The 21,292-nt window shown below is 48.5% G+C and overlaps 1 protein-coding gene across 2 annotated transcripts in view; it reads right to left on the bottom strand.

Annotated features, from left to right (window-relative positions):
- SYNJ2 (synaptojanin 2) overlaps positions 1-21,292 on the bottom strand; it is a gene marked incomplete at both ends in the record, with an annotated part of 95,795 nt that overhangs the window by 50,193 nt on the left and 24,310 nt on the right. Inside the window, 3 exons of one of the 2 annotated variants that reach the window (XM_080941533.1) lie at positions 3,085-3,310; positions 7,105-7,375; positions 15,696-15,782. In XM_080941533.1, coding sequence (XP_080797659.1) covers positions 3,085-3,310; positions 7,105-7,375; positions 15,696-15,782 — 584 coding nt within the window. Of the gene's footprint in view, positions 1-3,084; positions 3,311-7,104; positions 7,376-15,695; positions 15,783-21,292 lie in introns of those variants that run through there. The other variant, XM_080941534.1, reaches the window with a different exon arrangement.

The raw sequence follows: 21,292 nt of genomic DNA, 5'->3' as shown, positions 1-21,292 counted from the left end.
AAGGGAATTTTAAAAAAATGCAAATTGTGAAGACCACAAGGCTTATGGGAGCCAAGAAATCCCTTTTCCAACCCCAAGCAATTAGAAAGCAGCAAGTCTCTACAGCTTGTCTGTCTTAAAAGCATGTTGAGGGTGCTGGAGAGATGGCTCAGTGGTTAAGAACACTAACTGCTCTTCCAGAGGTCCTGAGTTCAAATCTCAGCAACCACATGGTGGCTCACAACCATCTGCAATGAGACCCAGTGCCTTCTTCTGATGTGTCTGAAGATAGTGACAGTGAACTCATATGCAATAAATAAATAAAACCTTTAAAAAAAATCACGTTGACATTTAATTCCACCATCAAGTGGTGATTAGCAACTGCCTTCATTAAATTAATGGGTTATTGGTTCATTTTAGGAATGAGTTTTCAAATAGAAGCCATTTTGGCCAGGCTTTCTGCATGCTGCTTGGCACTCACTGTATGGTCCTCTGCATCTCAGGACTCAGCCAGCAAGGCCAGCACCAGATGTGGGCCCTTGACCTTAGACCAGAATTATGAGCCAAAAATAAATCTCTTTTCTTTATAACATACCCAGGATGTGGTAATGTGTGACAGCAACAGGAAACCGCCTGGAGCTGGCTGTAGCTCCCTGAGAGTGTGGGTAGGCTGTGCTTATCTCTGAGGCCTAGTTGGCTGGGAAATGCAGGGTAGGGTTCGTGATCTTGAGCAGTAACAAGTAACATGGGAAAACAGGACATACGAGTCACCAGGTACACTGCATGATGTAACCACAGCAAAAGCCCCAGCCCGAGGAAATGCTGGCCAGTGTTAGTGAGCAAAGCAGGTATCACGGGGACATTTCTCCACAGTCAGAGCACACACCCTTTATGATGGATTTATGCACTTATGCCCTAATGCTACGGGTTCAACTGTGTCCCTTTCAGAAACTGTGTGTTAAAGTCCTAAGCTCCTGAGCTTCTAGTTGTGACCCTGTGTGGATAGAAGACCTCAGTTCTTATAATTGGATAAGTGGGACCACCCTGGAGGAAGATGAGTGAAACTTCTGATCCAGTCTGACTGGGTGATGCCCCTGTGAGCCACCCAGGGACTACAGAAGCTGGGAGAAGCAAGGATGGATCCTCCCAGAGGGATTTTCAAGAGACTGTGGATGGGCCTTTGACCTTGATCTTAGCAGGCCAGCCTCCAGAAGTGGGAGAACAAACGTCTGTTGTTTGAACCACCCAGTGTATGGTGCTTCATTACAGCAGGTTTTGGACAATCACAGTGCCCTCTCAAAGGGCCCGTCTTAGAGGACAGGAAAGCTGTGACCCCAAAGACCTATTTTGTAAGGTACGGTAAAAGACCATAGCGTTTCTAAAATGGTTGAAAACTAAACATTTGGGGACTATCACCTCCGGGACTAAATAAATGGTCCTCTTCCCTCAGGATTCCTTCTTGACCCAAAAATTATCTCTGGAATCTGGTTCTGGTACCAAGTTCGGGCTTTGTGTGTGCCATGCAAGATGAACACTTTCTTTCTACCTGTGGTGTCTTTTCCTGATCGTGACCGATAAAACAAAACCACCAGGACTCTGTCCCAGACAAGAATGGACAGAGGGTGAGGGGTAGTAATACCAGATAGCGGTGTTGAGGTAAAAAAACGTGAACACAGCCTCAGAAGTCTCTGTCACCGTGCAGACATGAGCAAGAAAAGTGAAAACAGCTTAGTATCTTCTGTTTCAACCAACAGTTATTTAATAGCCTTTCTCCTCACTCCCCCAAAACTGAGGATGGAACCCAGAGCCTCTACCACTAAGCTATAAATCCCTAACCCCAGTTAATAGCCTTATCAACATTCAGGAGGGCAAGCAACCCTCTCCTAAGATAATAAGTTTACCCATAGATCTTTTGAAGGTTTCTGCTCCAGCTTCCCTCTGACTCCCATGAGGAGCCTCCATCTTTGCACCCCTGAGAGGTGAGAGCGTTCCCGCAAACTGGACCCCCACACAGGTGTGAGCCATCATTGAGCATGCAGAGGTTCACGTGTGCTGGCGGGAGATGTGCACACTTGGGCTGAATTCAACTGGTGCCCTGGAAGGATGCCTCTCACAGACACATAGTACCTGCAAAGCTGCACCTGCAGGAGCCCACACAGGGTGCCCAATGCCCGGAGGAGACTCAGACCTGGGCCTCCTTGGAGCTTTCCTTCCTTGCAGCTGGTCCCTCCTGCTTTTCTGCAAGGCCGCACTACCCTTCAGGGAGCAAGTCAGAGCAAAAAACCAACAGGTGCAAGACAGCATCCTTCAGGAGGTTAGGACTTTCACATCCAGGATGAGAGCAGAAACCAGGAAAGACCCCAAGGAAGTATGACAGATGGCTCTCTCCTCTGTAGGAGCTGCCAGAAACTGCTGTCACACACGATCACATGCCTAGGCACCAACATGCTTCCAGAATGAAGCTTTAGCTGTTGCTGTTGCTTTAAAAAAATAAGTTTCTTCTCCCATTATTCTATTGAGTTTGTTATTTGTCTTACAAAGATTCCTACTGGTTTGTTGGCTGCTGCTGGAGCAGGTGGTACTCTTTACAGCTCTGGTGTCCTTTCTTGAGTCCCTTTGCTTACAAAACATTAAAAGGGCTAGGGAGATGGCTCAGTCGGAAAAGGGCTTTCCATACAAGCCCGCAGACCTGAGTTCAATCCCGAGCCCCCACGTAAGAGCCAGATCCAGTGGTGCGTGCTGGTAATCCTGTAGCGGCAAGAGTATCTCTAGGACTTGATGGACAGACATTCTTGTTAAATCGGTGACCTGACCTCTGCATTCACTTAGAGCTCCTCAGGCTTTCAAACGCATCCGTGCACACACATATGCACATAGTTCCAGTAAGTACTGTCTTTTCAGAATGAGCTGTGAAACAAAGACAGACCATACGAGCCAGAGGCTAGCTGCAAATTGTCCTCTGGTGTTGCACATCCAGGAAGAAGCCATGGTCAAAAACTCACTCACACTCATCAGAGCCTCTTCTACTCATGGTAGAAAACAAGCATTTGTAAGATATACATTGATTACTCTGTGTCACTGTGCGCCATGGGCCTGGGTACTTACCTGCTCTGTCTCCACAAAGTTAGACACATGGCCATCGTCATTCACACCCCGGGTGAGGAAGCGGGCACCTGCGCGCTCACAGCTGATTCGAGAGATGAGGCAGGCCTTGGCCTGCTTGTGGGAAGCATATACTGTCCGGATGGTCACCAACCCACAGATGACTTTCAGCAGCCAGTCACGGCAGCTCACCTGGTGCTGCCGCAGAGGCACATGCAACAGATGGTTCCTGCAAAACAGCCCCACCTTTGGGTCACCCTACTAGGCTCTCCAAATGCTGTACTCAGAGCCAAGTACTAAGGAACTTCCCATAGGCCCGATGTTCCACTAGGCTGTTACATGCAATTCCATCCCAGTGGAAACATTCTGTCCTGGAGGGGAACTCACAAAGGCTCAGAAAGTTCTGAAGGGAGGCTCTTTAAAACTCAGAAAAAGTTCTCAACAGACCGCTCCTTAAGATTCCAGGAGTAAACAATTAACAAATCTCAGGAAGTCCCTGAAACTTAAAAGATCAAAAGGCCCCCCTCCCATCCTAAGGTTATGCAATCAGCAAGGACTGCTAAGTAAAAGAGATTCTGACCTGTGACTTGCCTACAAGTATTGCAGGGAGCTACAGGGTTCTAGCATTACTAAGTTCTCACCCACACTGGAGCAGGTGACCTGTAATGCAGCTGCCTTTGAGTTGTTCATGCTTCTCTAAGAAAACTCCTACCCACACTCCTGTAAACAACCCCCAAGAGCTCAGTAGTTCACCAAGTGATACTTTGGCTATGTCATTATTTCTGGTTGTATGTTCCTTATCTAAGAGATGTTTAGTCACATCTCCCAGGAAGAACTATCACTCAACAGAGGCAAACACTGACTGCTCCTCCAGTGGGCCCTGCAGTTGGGACATACAGATTCAGGAAGTCCTGTGCTTCCAAGACTCTAAAAGTCAGGGCCAGTATGATGCGTACAGGAGGAAGGGGCCAGAAGTTCTCTTCTTACACTACTACCAGATGACTGCAGGACCAGGGGGGACAAAGCTGGAAAGGAAGCCTTATTTAGACCTGTGGCTGCCATATTTTTTTTTTATTAGAATAAAGAATTTACCATTGGGTCTGGAGACCCTACTCTGTAGTTAAGGACTTCTGCTACTTTGGCACACATGTGAGAAAACTCACCACCTGTAACTCTAGCTCCAGGACACCCACTCCCTCCTCTTCTGGCCTCTGTGGGCACTTGTACGCACGTGCACATGCCCACCCGGAGACACCCGGCCACATACATAATTAAAAATAAATCTTTAAGAAATACTCATGTTTTAGCTTGGAGGTGGTAGCATATACCTTTAATCCCAGCACTCAGGAGGAAGAAGCAAGTGGGCCTCTGAGTTAGAGGCCAGCCTGGCTTACAGAGTGAATTTCAGGACAGTCAGAGCTATACCAAAAACAAAACAAAACAAAACAAAAAAACACAAAACAAAACAAAAAAACCTCATAAAACATAAGATAAACAAACAAACCTGCTCATGTTTTGATTAAGTAATAATAATGAGCGAGGATAAATTACATAAAAACCGGATTAAGTATGCGTACGCTTATGCAACTACACAGACGCACACGCAGTGAAGCGGGTATAAAGAAAGCATTATGAAAAAATCCAAACTAAGTTAAAAGGGAATAGATGAGAATAACACTGATAAAAGCTCCAGTGATCATTTTCTCTCCACGCCCTGCAGATTATTCTGGGCTCTGGGGATCCGTGATGATAGTCATGGTCAACACAGGCCACATGCAAAAGCACACAAAGCACTGTCCCTACAGCATAACCCATCCCTGCAGCGACCCCATGTAAAAGGGTCATTGTTATCAGAAGTCCCACTTCTAAAACCGAGACACAAAGAAGATGCTTGCCCGAGACCACAGGGCTGGCACATGCAGTGCTGTCCTGAATCCTGAATCCTGAATCCAAGAGTGCTATTTATCAATGAATTCGTTGACTGACTGTAGGGCTAGGGATAAAACTCTGGGCTTTCTTCACACTCGGTGAGTCCTCCACCACTGATATACTCCAGCCTCGGCCCTCCTAGATGAAAGCCCTACAGTTTACGCAGGGCCATGTTACCCTTCGACCCCCACCAACCAGCCTCCCTCATACCCAGGAGGCTCCAACAGGGCCAGTCTGCATCTGGTCACCAGGGAATTTTCTCTTACAGGATCTGGAACGAATCTAGGTCACAATGGCCTATTTGTTTAAAAAAAGAAGCCGATGCCTTGAGCCCAGATCCCCAGGGATGTGTGCAAGGGGAAGATCTAGGCTTCTTGAAGTCCTTGCCCTCTCAGGCAAGCTTCTGGGAGTATGACCACCGCCAACCACCGCCAACCACCGCCACCCCACCATCCCCACCCAGCCATGGGAGCCCTGCCCAGCCCCTGGATTCTTACAAGTGCAGCGCTTGTGTGAAACTGGCTAGGAAGGAAGACCCCACAGACAGGCTGCTTCAGTGCCGCTCTCTGAACCTCAGACAATAAACTCCTGTCACTATGTCACTGGGGGGATGGGGGAGGAACCTCTGTCTACCGGACAGCTCTGATCGATTTACTTAAGGGACTCGGGAGAGGGCAGTTCAGATCCGGGAGGAAGAGAGCCAGATCTATAAGGATTACCAGCTTTATGCTTCCTGCTAGGCTCCCAGAGAATGGGACAGTGACAACTGAGGAAGGATGTCCCCGATGCTGTCCTCTTTCTCATGCTCACCAGCTGCATCCTATGTGGACTCCCTCTGCCTCCTGCTGTGGCCTCCAATCCTCAGCACTGGACAATGGGTACGGGTGATCTGGCTGTGGCCATGCTGCCTGCTGACTCAGTTTCATGGATCTCAACAGGGACCCTTGGGTGGGGACCTACCCACCTCGTGCAGTCCACAGATACCTCCTCTTCCCAAATCCAAATCCAGTCTAACACCTACTTAAAAGGAATACAATGGGGCCTCCCCTCCCCCAACCTCCTTATCTTCCTGACCCTGTGTTACCGTATACCTTCTGCAGCCAATGGGAGAGCAGTTATGAAAGAGCTGGTATAGCGGGACCTACTGCTCCCTCAGAATGCCACATCCTCTTCTGTGTTCATAAACATCCCGCTTTAAGGTTGCTTCTGAACCCCCGCCTAAGACCTCTCTAGCCTTGGGCCACAGCTTCAGGAGCATGTGTGACAGCACTAAGACACACGCTGGTCCCCAAAGAATAATCAGACATTGCAGAAAGTCCAGCAAGCATCTGGCATCGTCAACTAACTGGGTAGCCGGTCAGAAATGTAGGCATCTCAGACCCCGTGCCCACCTGCTCTACTGGAGCGTGCATCGTAACAAGGATTTCAGTGTCCAAAACCTAAACACATAAACTGAAGTGGACCCCGGCGGATGTCAAGGCGGGGGGGGGGGGGGCTGGGGATGAACGTGGGGATGTAAGAAGAGTAGCTATCAACAGAAGTGAGAAATTTAGAACAGGGAGCTGAAGCCCCAAAAGGATCCTTACCCTTCCACGGGAACCTTTACTGGTTCCTGTAGGCAACTGCAGCTAGGCAGGTGCCAAGGGAAAGCAGAAATAAGACTCTGTGTCCGTGTCTGGCTGGGAAACTGGTATGGTTCGACTGCTTGTACCAAAGACTTAAAAGACAAGATTTGCTGGGATACCAGCAGCAGGATTCCCGTCACACTGAGTCTGCCTGTTTCTCTTTCATGCCCATGGAGTCTGAGGAGAGCATCACTGTAGAACCTGAGCAGGTGACGCCCTAACACTCTAGTCAGGGAACAGTTCCTTTTCTAGACCTGCCTGGACCACATAAATGCGTTCCTGGAGCTAAGCCCACTGTGTTAGACGTTAGGTGTTGGATGCTGGGTTAGATGTCTTCACTCACTGTACAGAACACAAGTGTGGTTCTCAATGCCATGCCACAGCTGACCCAGGACCCGAGGCAAGGAGGAAGGGAATGAACGGTTCAGGTGTTGCCCAGAATCTGCCCTCCGTGACCCCAGTCCCTTACCAGAAGAAGGAGGTCCCCCATTCAGAGCAGCCATCACCCTGTTTCTGAGCCCTGACGGTCAGATCGAAGCAGGCGCCATCATTGGGCCATGCGAAATAGAACAACCCTGAGCTCAGGATTTTCTTCAAGGCGGGCAGGCGGTCCTCTTCCTTGGCCTCTTCCTGCAGGGGGTAAAACTCAGTGGCAGTGATTTTGTAGATCTCTGCATCTGGAATTCTGCCCACTGACATGCAGCCTGTCACCAACACCAGAAAGCTCAAGGGGACGCCACCTGGAAGGGACATCAGACAGAAAAGATGAAGGATTATAGACACTGAGCAGACTGCATCCCAGAGTAAACCCTGACCCCCAATTGGGGGGCCTTTCTGACTCCTGTCTCCTAGGCCTAGGGTGGTCTACCCAGCCCAGCAACCCAGCCTGTACCCCAAGCAGGAGCATTGGTGCCCCATCTTCCTCAGCCCAGGAAAATAGGCTCTGCTCTAATTCACCCTAAGGTGATTCTGATGTGAACGCTGGTCCCACTCCAGATCTCTTCCCAGATCACCTCCCAGCCTCATGTATCCTGACAGGATGAAATGGGAGGCTACGGGTCCCAGCCATCTTCCTTCTAGACTCTTAGCATAAGCCTTTTAGCTATCCTCCCTTCCTGACCACAACCCTCTTCCAAATCTGTGCCCAACACCCTCCAATCCATCCCCCCTCAACCACTGCTTGGGCTCCCTCACAGCTATAGCAGGTATAGCCCTCTCAAACGCCCCTGCTCACATCCCTCTGTGGCTCCCACTGAGCCCCAGGAAAGAAATGAAAGCCTTCTATTGAGTACCATGGCCCATATCGTATCCCCGCTCCATATGTGGACTGTTCCCCAGCAACTGCTCTTCAGGGCTGTGTTCTGCTGTTCCTCAATGTCCCACACACTCTCAAACTCACTCTAGTTTTGTGGGGGACATCCTCCCTCTTGGATAAAGGATCCATTGCCATATGCTCAGCAAAGGACTCCTTCAAACCTCCCTACCAACCTCCAGCCTTGGCTCACTCTCTCTCCTGGCAGGGTGGAAGGAAGGGCTTTGGGACCCAGCCGTCTACCTTCTGGGATACTGTGAGTTCTCTTTCCCTCACTGGGTAAACTCCTGACCCTCCTCAGGTCCATGGGCAGCACCTCCTCCAGAAAGCTGTTCCTGCTCTTCCAAGATGTAATATCGAAAAGTTCTCAGCGGCCCCTGGGCCCAGGAAGCCAGTAGCTTTCATTCCAGCAGCTGGGGCTCCTCAGGGACAGAACTTAGTGGACACTGATATCTCCCAGCGGTACATGTGTGTGAACACAGCCTAAACTAATTCCAGTATAGGAGACCGATACTCCCTTCTCCAAGACCCTGCCACACTGTTGCTGGCTGCTCTCTTTCTGTTTATTGTACCCCACTTCTTAAAGGTACTACCCATGTCCAGGGGTGGTGGCAATGCCATGTGTCCCTTCAAAAGACAGGGCCCAAGAGACGGTCCCACTAGATGTCAGGCCTAAATGTATCAGGATCTTCTCTTCACCCTGCTGAGGTCTAAGGGATATATCCCAGCAAGGTTTGTTCCAGATGGCCAACAGCCCCTCACTGGCTGAAATGATGTTTCCTGCCATCTTTCTGTCTCCTCACAGTTCTGTAAAAGATACAAAGGCATCCACTCCCACCATCCCCTCCACCAGCAGGCTGCCCTTCTCACACTTCACTGGAAGGCTGCAGCTCCAGGGACGGGCGACTGGCTTTTATTAAAGATCAGCTGCTAAGTAAGTAGGTCACAGCTCACACGTGCTGATGCACTGTGGGGCGGAAGAGTACCCACAGGGCCAGATATTGGCTTGGCACATGTGTCCCCAGGAAGCCACTTTGAGACAACATGTGAACCAGCGAGTTCTGTTGGGCTGTTGAAGCGGTTAGGGCTGAGCTCTTCCCAGGAGGACAGGTGAGTTTCAATGGGGCTGACATCCTCAAGGCTGCAGACTGTCCACAGCCTTGGTACCCGGATGCCTGAACCTTTGAGTTTAGTCTGGGGAAAAGCAGTAACCTGCAAAGTCCCCTGGCATGGCCAAGACAGGCCCCATGGTCTGAGCTTGTGGCTCAGTGAAGGAGAAGAGGATGAGGAGGGAGAGAAGGCTTACGGAGAATGAATGAGAGGGAACGATGCCACCACAGGAAGGTGGCATTCAACAGAGGCAGGGCTCCAGAAAGCACAGGTAAACGAGAGCCGCCAGTTAGAATGTACGGCAGAGCCAAATACCCAATATGGCGGATACTCAGGACAATGTTTTGTGCACAGGCACTGCACACACAGGGACTTAGTGGTATCTACAACCACCAGTGTCAGCCCATCTTATAGAGAGGGGAAAGGACACAAGTGGAGGCTAAGAATCCAGGGGTGGCTGAGCAGGGAACTGGGATCATCAGTATGCACCGTCTGGCCATACCATTTGGAGAGTCATTCCGGCTAAGTCTGGCACCACAGCTGAAAATGCCCGTGCTGCCGAGGGCTACCATTGTCATTTCATACAAAAGTGTCCCCAGGGGAGCTGAATCATGACCCAAGCACACTACAGGAGAGTTCCTTTAAATCTGAGGTCTGCCTGCCCCGGGCCTTTTGGCACCTTGATCTTGGACTATGGAACAGATTCTTGCAATGTTTGCAAGCATCTGCTCTTGTCTCTGGAACTTTGCTACGGCAGTCTGAACAGGCCAACACTGTACTCTTTGCTTATTTAAAAATGCATACCCAAGTTTTCACCTATAGCCTAAAAGTAATATTGAGACGGAGGATAGAGATTAGTTCTCTCATGGGCACTGGGTAGGTGCAAGTACTGTCAAAAATCTTTCAAAATCATAGTTATTGCTAATAGGTTATTTAAGTTTTTCTTGTAAGAGTCCTGCCATATTTTTTTCCCTGTAAGTAGGTATGGGCAGTGGGGGATGGGCAATCTGACTCTAATGGGCAGCTGTTAGACTCTCTTTTGTGGCTTTGAGCAAAAAGATTCAAACAGCTGGTGGGTTACCCCTGTGTCACTGCCAACTGTTCTGAAGACTTCACAGATATATTAAAAAAAAAAAAAAACAAAAAACTATAACAATCACAACTGTGGCTCTGGTTCTTGAAGGCATAGCCTCAGCCAGGAGTGTCCGAAAGCATCCATATCAAACTTATTCCGTTATCACAAACATCATAAATGACAGGGCAGCCACCTCCATCAAGAGCCCTTTCCTAGTGGCCTCGCTAAAGGATTGTTGCGTTAGGTGCAAAGGGGACAGTACACACACCACACACACACACACACACACACACACACACACACACACACACACTTTCATTTCTATGCAAAGTGTGCTGTGATTGGTGCAAACACAAACCTTTACCTGTGAAGTGTAGCCGGATTGGTCCAAATACACACTCTTGGGTCTATGAGCTGGTTACTCCGGCTTATTTAATGAGTGGGCCGGGAGACACCCACCTGTGCTTGGTGTTGCCACACTAGCCCATCACACAGCTTTTTTTTTTTTTTTTTTTTTTTTTAAGGGACCAATAAGCAACAGCAGCCCAGATGCAGCAGTCGTAGCTGAGTAGGCAGCTAGCCAGGTGCACAAGTGACAAGGCAGCTGCTGCCTGACAGAAAGAGTAGCCAGGGCAGGGATAGCAGAGATGGCAGACAGCATTTAAAAGGACAGAGGGCTGTGGACAAAAGGACAGGCTCTAAAGGGCCTGAGAATAGAAACCATAGTCTCAGCAAGAGTTCCAGGGAGCTGACAAGCTTCTAAAGGCCAAGGGTCTCAACACACAAGGCCTGGGAGCTGGAATCTGGCCTGTTATATGGGCTGTTGTCAAGGGCAGAGGAATCGCCACACCTAAGCCTTCCCACGAGCTTTAATGGCAGCTGCTGTGAAGGGCTAAGGAGTCTGGATGACTTCCTGCAGGCCTGCAGGTTTTAAGACTTGTAGAAGGAAGTGTCCTGATGCCGAAGGCCTGCATGAAAACTTAATACTAGAGGGACCACCTGCAGCTGCTCCCCCCTTCCTGCTGTCCAATGTGGAAGGGTACGAAAGCCACCAAGGGCTAGTACTTGAAGAGCCTCTCTCTCCTTGCTGGCCACAACTTCCATCTGGGTAGAGCAGAGGGACTCTTCCAGCTGACTGGCAGCATTATTTTTCTGCAGCATATTCTAGGCTCTGACAGTTGTCAGATCCTCCAGGACCAGTGCCCGGTGGATGCTTATGGTCCCCTGAGTACTCTTCCTGAGCAGGTGGGCCCTCTGATGCACTTTCCCCTTCACCCTTCAGACTCTAGACCTGTCGAAGTACATCTGTGCCCTGAGTTCTCCACGATACAGCAGTTAACCAGTTTCTTAACCAGGTTCCGACTTATCATTGCCATCAAAACAATAGAAACGGTTCAGAGGAAATAAAACATTTTGGTAAGCAATCCTTTAGCATAAAATGTAAAGATGTGTTGTGAAGACATTTTATAACAAGATGGTAAATATTAATATCAAGAATGGAAGGAGAGTTGACTGAACCATTTCTAACTATAATAAAGGGTGTGTGTGTGTGTGTGTGTGTGTGTGTGTGTGGATCCATAGAAGCCAGGGGTGTCAGATCTCCTGAAGTCAGAATTACAGTCAGTTGTGAGACATCCAATGTGGGTTCTGGGAACTAACAATGGATCCTCTGGAAGAGCAATACACACCCTTAAGTCACTGAACGATTTCTCCGGTCCCTCTCTTTTCCATATTTGTAGATGTAAACACAGTACGAAACTATCTGTGTTGATAAATAGTTGGGAATAGAAAGTTTAATTTTAGAAATGTCACTCAATTCCTCTGATCCTGAGTTGGTACTAGAAAGGAATTTGAAGTCAGCAAAATTACTATTAACTCTGACAGATGCTATCCAGCTACATTCTTCAGTTTGGTGAAAAGCAAACACATGGGCAGCCCCTGACTTAGAACTGAATTGTACTGAGCCCTTGACAGGGCCGGATGAAATAAGAGAAGTCATTTAGGTTCAGCGAGGCCTCAGGAGTGGTCAATGGAAGCTGAATTCAGAGGTCTGAAACCAGTGGGGGGTCTTATGTCAAGGTTAAAGCTCAACCTTAGCTGGGGCTATGGGCTCTGTGTTCCTCTTATGGCTTGCTGGGGGACAAGTCCCTTACCTTCTCTGGCCCTCAGAGTGAAACACACAAGGGATTTAATAGAGTCCCAATCTTTCTCTGCTAACAGGCTCAGACCTAAATGCGGCGTGCCTCTGTGGCCTTTAGTCATTCTTCCTTTCTGTTTGCATAGCATTCGGTACGGGCATTGTGGCCGGGCTCTCAGCCCCAGAGAGTTCATGTGCACAGTGCTATCCAACACCATGGAGGAAACGGAAACGATCCTTGGCTAGCATATTTACACAGAAGAAATTGGCAGACACTATATATCAGAGCCCCCACTCCATAACTGGATGCCAAGTATTTGCCAACACACTCTTGGGTATGAATGAGTATTAAAATAAATTAATCAAAGACCGACAATGGCCAGTCCATTTTAAGACTTGCTACAGAAGGTGGAATGCCCTGAATCTCAAAAGGCTAGTGACTCAGACGTCCCTCTCTAGACAAATCTCCTTCTGAAGTGACCCCGTGAGCCTGTACAGTGACCGAGGAAACACTGAAGCCACCAGCCTGGCCCTTGGTCTTCTCAAAGCCCCTTTCCCAGTCCAGCTGTGGCAGAGACTGAAGAAGGGAACAGCAGAGCTTCTTAGGATGAAGGGGAGGAGAGGGAGGGCACAGATCCCTTCTCCCCAGTGTCAGGATGGCCACACCCTATCACATGATCAGCCCCCCCTTGGAGCACGCACACAGTTCCAGGCCATCACGTTCACTTCTTCATGAAGAACTCTTAAAACTGTGTGGGGTGCTGTTGAGCCGGTAAGCCTGGCGCACAGGCTGTGTACTGCAAAATTCCGGGAGACACAGTTCATTATAGACTGGGGATGGAATCATCCCTTGAAGGAAACAGGAAGGTCTTAAGAGTCCAGGTCAAGGAGGAACTGAACCCCTGGGATCACCGGGGGTGGGCTATTTTTTGCTATTGTATTAATTTCTATGCTTTGTATTGTGTATAAGCCGTCAGCTCTTAGCTAAATCATGGGGTTCCTGCCCCTTCCTGCAGCAGGAGCTGCGGCTGGACTTTCACGAAGCCTATTTATTATGTGTCTCTATTTCTAACACAAATGCCTGTTCAGACTGAACTTTAACTCTGAATCAAAAGCCCAAGGGGAAAGCAACAGAAGCCACACCCCATAGGGCACCACCCGAAACACCCAAGGATGAGAAGCAGCGTGGGAGATAGCTCAGAGTCACAGGGCCAGGAGACACAAGGGTAAGCAATGTTGGGTTAAAGCCAGTACTTCCTGAACATGCCTGAAGTGGGTGGGTTGGAAAGGCTTGGTTTTAATGGCCAACCCACCCATCTTTCAGACACCAACTCACTTTCCAGTGCTGACCAGAGACCAGGTAATCCCAACATATTCAAAACCAAACTGTCTCTCCAGGGTCAGGGAGACTTGAAGTCAGCTCTGTAGGAGACTCTTGAAGGCAGCTTTGGGGCTAGAAGGACATCAAAACCCATGCTGGTGGCTTCACCATACCCAAGCCTCCCGGATGATCAGGCACTCTGTCTGGCTGGCTAGTCTGGCCTGGTCCAACAGGAGGCCATGTGTACTCACTCCTTAGAGGGACAGTGTGGGTACCAGCTAAGGAAAGAGGACAATCAGACCTGGCTGGCTGGGTGACCCTACTCCCTGATCAACTGTGGACGCACTGATAACCCTGCTCACTCAGACATGGATTGTCTGAGTTGTTCCATATCCTACCTAGAAACAACGCCCGGTGTCTGACCTCAGCTCACAGCTCAGGAAAATCCCCGTCCTGTGAGACAGTCAAGGTATTTATTGTCACTCTTCCTGTGGGAGGACACTAGCCCCCTGACAAAAAGATACACGGGACAGCTGTGGTGCCGCAGGACACACGTGCGAGATCCAGGTTCCACTTGAAAACAACCCAAAACTTGTATCAGTTACTACGCTTCTGGGGGTCCAAGTCCTTGTCACGAATAAACGCATCTCTGTTTGTGTTTCAAAAACAAGCGACAGCTGTACCTTTAAGATCAAGCTTTGAGTCATGCCAAGTGCCAGGGTGTTACTCCAGAGGAAAGGGGACTGCAAAGGGGTGGGGCAGTTTCATGGCTCCCTCCGTTCAGCATGCAAGCAGAAAGCCTCACACCACCACACAGTGCCATCCTCACAGAGGAAGATCAGGCCTCCCTGGGTCTATTACCTCAGAAAGATTCCACAGAGGGAAAAGCCCGGCCCACACCCTTATCTGATCACGTCCTCATGAAAGGGCAAAGCGTTTGCTGGGTTTGTTTGTTCTGAATCTCAGCTGACCTGTTCACCTTAAGGGGAGTCTGGAGAACCCCTGAGCCTCTCCTTTCCCCCTTTCCTGTAAACAGGGAGTCGGTGGCCACCACATGGGCTGGTGCTAATGGCTGCACATGTTAACCTGGGTCTAGTCTTTTGGCACAACACTGGCATTGAGTAAGTTATCCTGTCATGTGAAAACCAAATGTTTTCCTAAACATTTCCGATTTGGAAACAAGGAGTGTAATCAGCGTATCCAGTAGGGGGAAAAACCCATGCCACACAGAAATGGCCCAGAAAAGTATTGGCAAGCATCTCCGTGCTGTTTGGCCAGCCCCAAAACCCTGTCCAAACAGAGGCTCTGTGCCGCACAGAAGTTTTACCTGCTCAGCTCAGGAAAAGCCCCCAAGACCTGACATTGGAAATTTCCCAGCCGTTCCCATCAGGAAAGCGACTTGTTCCCTGGCCTTGGCTAGAAAGGCCACTGAACTCCACAACCTGGTCTTTCATGATGGGTGGGATTGACCTAAAGCGGGCACTCCTCACGGGGGGGGGGGGGGGGGGGAGCAGAATATCGCTGCAGAGCTACTGCAGGGGTGGCTGCCACTGGCTCGGGGCAAGCAGAGCTGCCCACTTCTTCCTGTGTGTTCTCTCTTTCGTCAGACCCATTCGGATGCAGTTCCCTTCTCTCCCTCACTCCCACACAGAGTGTCGCAGCTTTTCTTTCTCTCCTGGCCCCCAGCCCCCAACCCGCTCTTCCTCTCCGTTTCACCTGGGATGTGTCCACCGGCGCTGCTGCGGGCAATGGCTTAAGCCAGGGTCCGAGTCTACCAACTAGACACACCCACGGCAGATGCCTGAAAGCTGCACACACTGCCAGGGCAGAAGCTCCGGCCACCTTGGAAAAATTCAGGTCTGGAAGGCAACACAGGTAAACTCTCTGGCACCCGGGGCCGGAAGTCTCGACCTCCTCTGCCCCAGACCCGCAACTAACAAGTTACTGCCCACACCCTCTCCTCCCCCAACGGAAGAACAGGCCGAGAAATACCGAGCCACATCTTCAGAAATGAAGGTGGCTAACAGAGTGGGCTGCCCAGGCCAAACACCAGGGACTGCCCATGGTGGGTGTGGAGGCCAGACTGCTGAGCCGTAGTTACTCACCGGATTTTAACCTCAGCTCCCCGAGGCAGCCATAGGCATCCGTCGGCTTCCCATACAGTATTTTAATGACTTCCTTCTCTTCCGGAGCTGGGGGAAAAACACATTAGGGAGACATGAGCAAGCAAGTGGCTCTGTTCACGCTCGTTCATTCACACTGTGCTTGCCAATCAAGCTCTCACCCACGCGAAAAAGGAAACGCAGACAATAGCACAGCCCACAGACACCATGTGTATGGGTTTTAGGATCTGAGAATCACAGAGATGCAAGGATTTAGACCTTCCCACGGAACGCTGGGTCTCCGGAGATGCTGGAAGCTTCCCGGGTGGGGTAGCTGGAGAAGGTGCCGGGAGCCCCTAGAAGTGCTGAGGCACCTTGGGTCTGGCCCGTTAGATCTCTTTGTTGCATGCACACACGGGAACAGGGTGAGGCCTCATAACCCACACGTGAGGTGTTTGCTTCCTAGGTGCCGGCCTCAAGAACTCTATCCGGGAGATCCCCCAGACACTTCTATTAGGGGCCATCAGAACACAGGGGTTAGGTGACTCGGGGCTGAGACAAGTGAACCCCAAGGCAAGCTGCAGACTGTTTGCTCAGTGACTAGGAACAATGTGACTGCCTAAGCAAAGACCAAGCCTGGCTTAGAAGCAAGAGGGAAGAAAGGTGCATAGGAAACTCCACTGGGGTGCTGTAGGCAACACTGGTAACTTCAGAGGTGAGAGCTGGCCTAGGGACCCTTTCTCATAATGTTTCAACTGCACTGAGAACAATATGCAAACCCTAATGTTGTGACAACACTAGATTAGGCAAAGAAAGTGATCACAAAAGACCTCTCAAATAGCCCCGGTGTGTAGGATATCTAGAGCAGGTGAACTTAGAAAGGCAGAGAGTAGATTCATGGCTGGCAAGGCCTGAGTGTAGATAAAGAAGCGTGCCTTAAGGGGGTCTCTTTTAAGGGGAGCCAAAACACTTTAAAATTAGATTGTGATAATGGTTAAGACAACCCTGTAAATACTAAAATACTTTCAAAAAATCAAACTATACACTTTCTGAGATCAACTGTATGGCATGTGAATCACATGTCAATAAAACTGGTATAAAAAAACAACAGCAAAATAAGATGACAGAGAACAACAATTTTACTGGATTCTAGGTATTAAAGTGTTGAAAAAGTCTAGATTTCTTTTTTATCCTGTGTGTTTTGTATGCATGTATGTGTGTGTGTGTTTGCATTACACGTTTGGCTGGTGCCAGTGGAGGTCAGAGACAGCATTGGATCCCCTGGAACTGAAGTCATGAGTGGTTGTGAGTCACCACGTGGGAACTGGGAACTGCTGGGAACTACAACATCCTGAGTGCTCCTAACCGCTCAGCCATCTCTCCAGCCCATAGTTAGCAAAATATTTTAAGGTCTTTTGCCTAGCATGTACAAGCCCTGGGTTTGAGCTCCAGTATCCCTCACACACAAATGTTTTAAGTCTTACTGACAGTATATATTTAAATATCACTTTAAAAAACTTATATTTATTTGTGTGTGGGGGGGAGGTACATGCCACAGGACATATGTAGAAATCATAGGATAATTTACAAGTGTTTCTTTCCTTCCTCCAAGTAGGTCCTGGGGATTGAACTCAGGTAGTCAGGCTTAGTGATAGGTGCCTTTACTTGATGAGCCATCCATTGGTCTTATTGGCATGCATGGTCTTAAATAGCAAAATCTGAACTGGGAGAGAAGGCTCACATCTAAAATCCTAGCGCTCAGGAGCTGAGGCAAGAAGGCTGTCAGGAGTGTGAGATCAGCCTGTCTCAGAAAAAGCCAAAAACAACAGTGATAATATTGCCAAGTAAACAAAACCCAGCAGGGGCCTACCAACCACCAGATTTCAAGTAAGAGAAATAAATAATGTTTCAAGACTTCCTGTGAGGTAGAAGTGACTGTCTTTTTTTCTCAGTGACAGATGAGCGGTCTAGTTGTCTCCCTTCTTAACTGAGGGCAGTGCTGGCTGTCAGTTACAGAGGATGAAAATAAAGATGGCGCTCTCTTGACCAAGAGCTCCAGGCCTCCCCTGAGAGGTAGAGGGAGGAAGCTGGCTGGATCTGAATCTGCATCATCCCGAGGTGGGAAGAAAAATGACTACTGCTTTGTCCTCCCGTGGACTGGGAAGGGCTCCCAGTGTTCAGAAGACTCCAGGAAGAATGGAGATCCCAGAATGAAGCATGAGGGTGGGGAGGAGGTAGGAATATGACGCACACCCTCACACCAGCCCTGAGCACAGAGAAGCTCGGGACAAATCTATCCATCATGGCTTCCTACCCTCTGAAGAAGTCATTCAATCAGACATAAGCCCTGCGCCCAGCTTTAGCTGACAGGTCCTGACACCACAGTTCAAAAGCTTCAGAATAGACTGACTCGACTTCCTATCCCTCTCAGCGGTTCCTCTAATGAACACATACATTCACGAGACCGCATGTCCTTACAGGTTAGAAACACAGGACCATGCCCCAGCCCCAGAGCCACCGGCCCACTGTGCTTTCTCTAGTTGCCCCGAGAGGCAGTGGGAAGCCACCAGGTTCCCTTTAGCAGAAGCTGTGACCCCTACCAGGTAGGACAAAAGGGTTCTAGGGTTGGTGGTTGGTGGGATATATATCTGGAGCTGTCAGTGAGGTCAGAGACAGACCCCAAATCTCTTCAGGCAGGATGGAGGCAGGAGGCCATTTCAAAATGAAGGCTGGTTGCCAACACGGCTAAAACACCTTAGCTGTATCAGGCCGCAGGAAGACTCAGTCCAGAACTGCCAGTAGCCTGAGATGTCCCCTGAGGCATGCTCTCAGGTAAAGACAGATCCTTGACTAAGCCTGAGGAAAAGTAAGTTTGAAGCAAAGTTTATCAGGTGAGACTAAGGGAGAGCACATGCCTTAATAAAGCATCTAGAGAGAGAATTTCTTAGGGAAAAGACAGAACACACTCAACCAAGACAGAAGTCAGGGCTTCTCATAATGGAGAGCTGCATTCAGGTACCTTCATGAAAGCCAGATAAATGATTTTGGTGTTTGTAAGTCACATTACACGTCGGATTGTACTTTAAAGCAAGCTGTGAGGATTACTCAAAGTGTAAAATGTAAGTAAAGTTTAAAAACTAAGAATCAAAATACAAGCCGGATTACGAATTTCTCATCTTAAAGAATTAGCTTATGTGAGAAGGCTCAACAGTTAGGAGCACTTGTCACCAAGACCAATGACCTGAGTTCGATCCCTGGGACCCATAAGGTAGAAAGAGAAAAATAATTCCAGGAAGTTGATCTCAGACCTTTACATGTATGTCATGGTACACACACACACACACACACACACACACACACACACACACGCAGGGACATGGATATACATGCACGAAACAACATAACAAAACTTCTTTACAAGGAATTACCTTTTGTAAATTAAATTGTAACACGGGTTTCTAAGGTGTATTATTTAGATTTAGGAAGGAGAGAAGCATGCCACTGAACTAGAGATACGCCATCACAGGAAATATTCCTAAGGATACTTTAAGTGCTAAAACTACCCCAGTCAAACTGGTCTCTAGTCACGTAGCGATAAAAGCCTAAAGTAAACTGGTCTCTGGACCAGCCATAAATTTCTATATAATGTGTCCCTGACCTCAACTTTACAAGAACTGCCTGTCCAACTAACTGCAATCTCTCCTCTTCTATAAATGCTTTGCCTGCTGCAGATGTTCACAGCTGCCTTTCTATCCATGTCACATTGTGGTTTTTGCTTTAAAAACTCCAATTGGACATTGCAGCTGCTTCCCCCTGCTTTGCCCAGGACAGCCCTGCTGGTGGTAAATAAAGGCTCCATTTACCTAGATTTACTCAGGTCTCTTGGTGATTTTTTTTCCTTCAGGTATCCCACAACAAAACTCAAGGCTACAAATATGCTGACCCTAGCAAGTACAGTCTGTTGTTTTAACATCCTTGTTGGAGGTGTCTGCTGAAAAATTAACACTGAAGTTTCTGAGTTAGGACGTCTCTTCTCTGTCCCTTTATTTTTCCTCATATCCAGTTCATTATCTATGACTTAGGACACCAGGATGGCTACAGTCAGAAATGAAAAACCATTTCTCCAGTCCCCCAAGGGCCCTTATATGATATCAGGTGTCAGCAAGATGACTCAGTGGTTAAAGGTACTTGCCACCAAACCTGTCAATATAAGTTCAATCCCTGTGTATTAGTCAGGGTTTTACCGCTGTGAACAGACACCATGATCTTATGAATAACAACATTTAACTGGGGCTGGTTTACAGGTTCAGAGGTTCAGTCCAATATCATCAAGGCAGGAACATGGCAGCAACCAGGCAGGCATGGTGCAGGAGGAGCTAAGAGCTCTACATTTTCTTCTGAAGGAAGCCAGGAACAGACTGGGCATCCTCAGGCAGCTAGAAATGTCTCCAAGCCCACCTCCACAGTGACACACTTCCTCCAACAAGGCCACACCTTCTAACGGTGCCACTCCCTGCCAAGCATCTGCAAACCATCACACCCTGCAAACCACACAATAGAGGAAGAAAACCTACCTACAGGTTGTCCTCTGACTCCATGTGATACCCACACATGAATACACAAAATAAACAAACGACTACATAAGCTGGATGCTCTTCCAGAGAACATGGGTTCTATCCCCTGCACCTACATGGCAGCTTACAACAGCCTGTAACTCTTGTTCTAGAGGACCCAATGGCTCTTCCAACTTCCACACACGTGGCATATGTATACACACAGACAAAACACCCATACGCATAAAAATAACACATAAAAATAGATGTAAAGCAAAACTGTGAAATCGCCAACAAAGGACACTTGCTCTCAGTATCAGACAAGAAATCATCTGCTGGGAAGACATGTAACAGCTGACCAAAACTTGCCATTCACTCTGTCCTGTGCATACGTGACCTCAGAGTTACAACACACTTTGTAGAGCTGGGCCGATCTCTAAGTGTACACTGTGCAAACAAAGACAAGCCGTTGAGCTTGGTGCCAGAACTTGGCAAAGCCTAGAAAGGGCCTGGCGGAAACACAGCCATTCAGCTTCTGCGTGAATTTATTACCATCAGGGCTCCCAGCCTGGGACAGCAGGGGATATCCCTGGCAGCCACAGTGACTTCAAGGGATAGCGGTGGGAAGCTATACAATAGCTGAAACTGTATGTAAATTCTACGTAAATATTTGTGACTGGAAGCCACAGTTTTCAACAAACTCTCAAGGAGGTAGCTGATCTCACAAAGGTTAAGAATTAGCTCAATGAATTAATCTCCCTTAAACTTGACTGGGCATTTATTTTTAGGGATTGAACAAAGTAGCCTTGGTTGTGAATCATGAAATCATAGGCCCTCTAACTAAACTGTCCTGGACCTTACAGCTAAGTAGACTCTGCTGGCATTTGGGGGTCTTCTTGCAGCAAGTAAGGTATTTGTAAAGTTAGGGTTTCAGTCCAGGACATACACTTTACAACACCTAAGTCAACCCTGGCAGGCATTCAAAGTGGTGCATACTGTTTTAGCAAGAATGGAGGTATTCTGGAGAGAAATCTTCCCTTCCCTTTG

Source organism: Micromys minutus (assembly GCF_963924665.1).
Source record: "Micromys minutus genome assembly, chromosome: 30".
Lineage (NCBI taxonomy): Eukaryota > Metazoa > Chordata > Mammalia > Rodentia > Muridae > Micromys > Micromys minutus.
The sequence above is the reverse complement of the archived record's forward strand: the minus strand, read 5'-3'. Positions and strand labels throughout refer to the sequence as shown.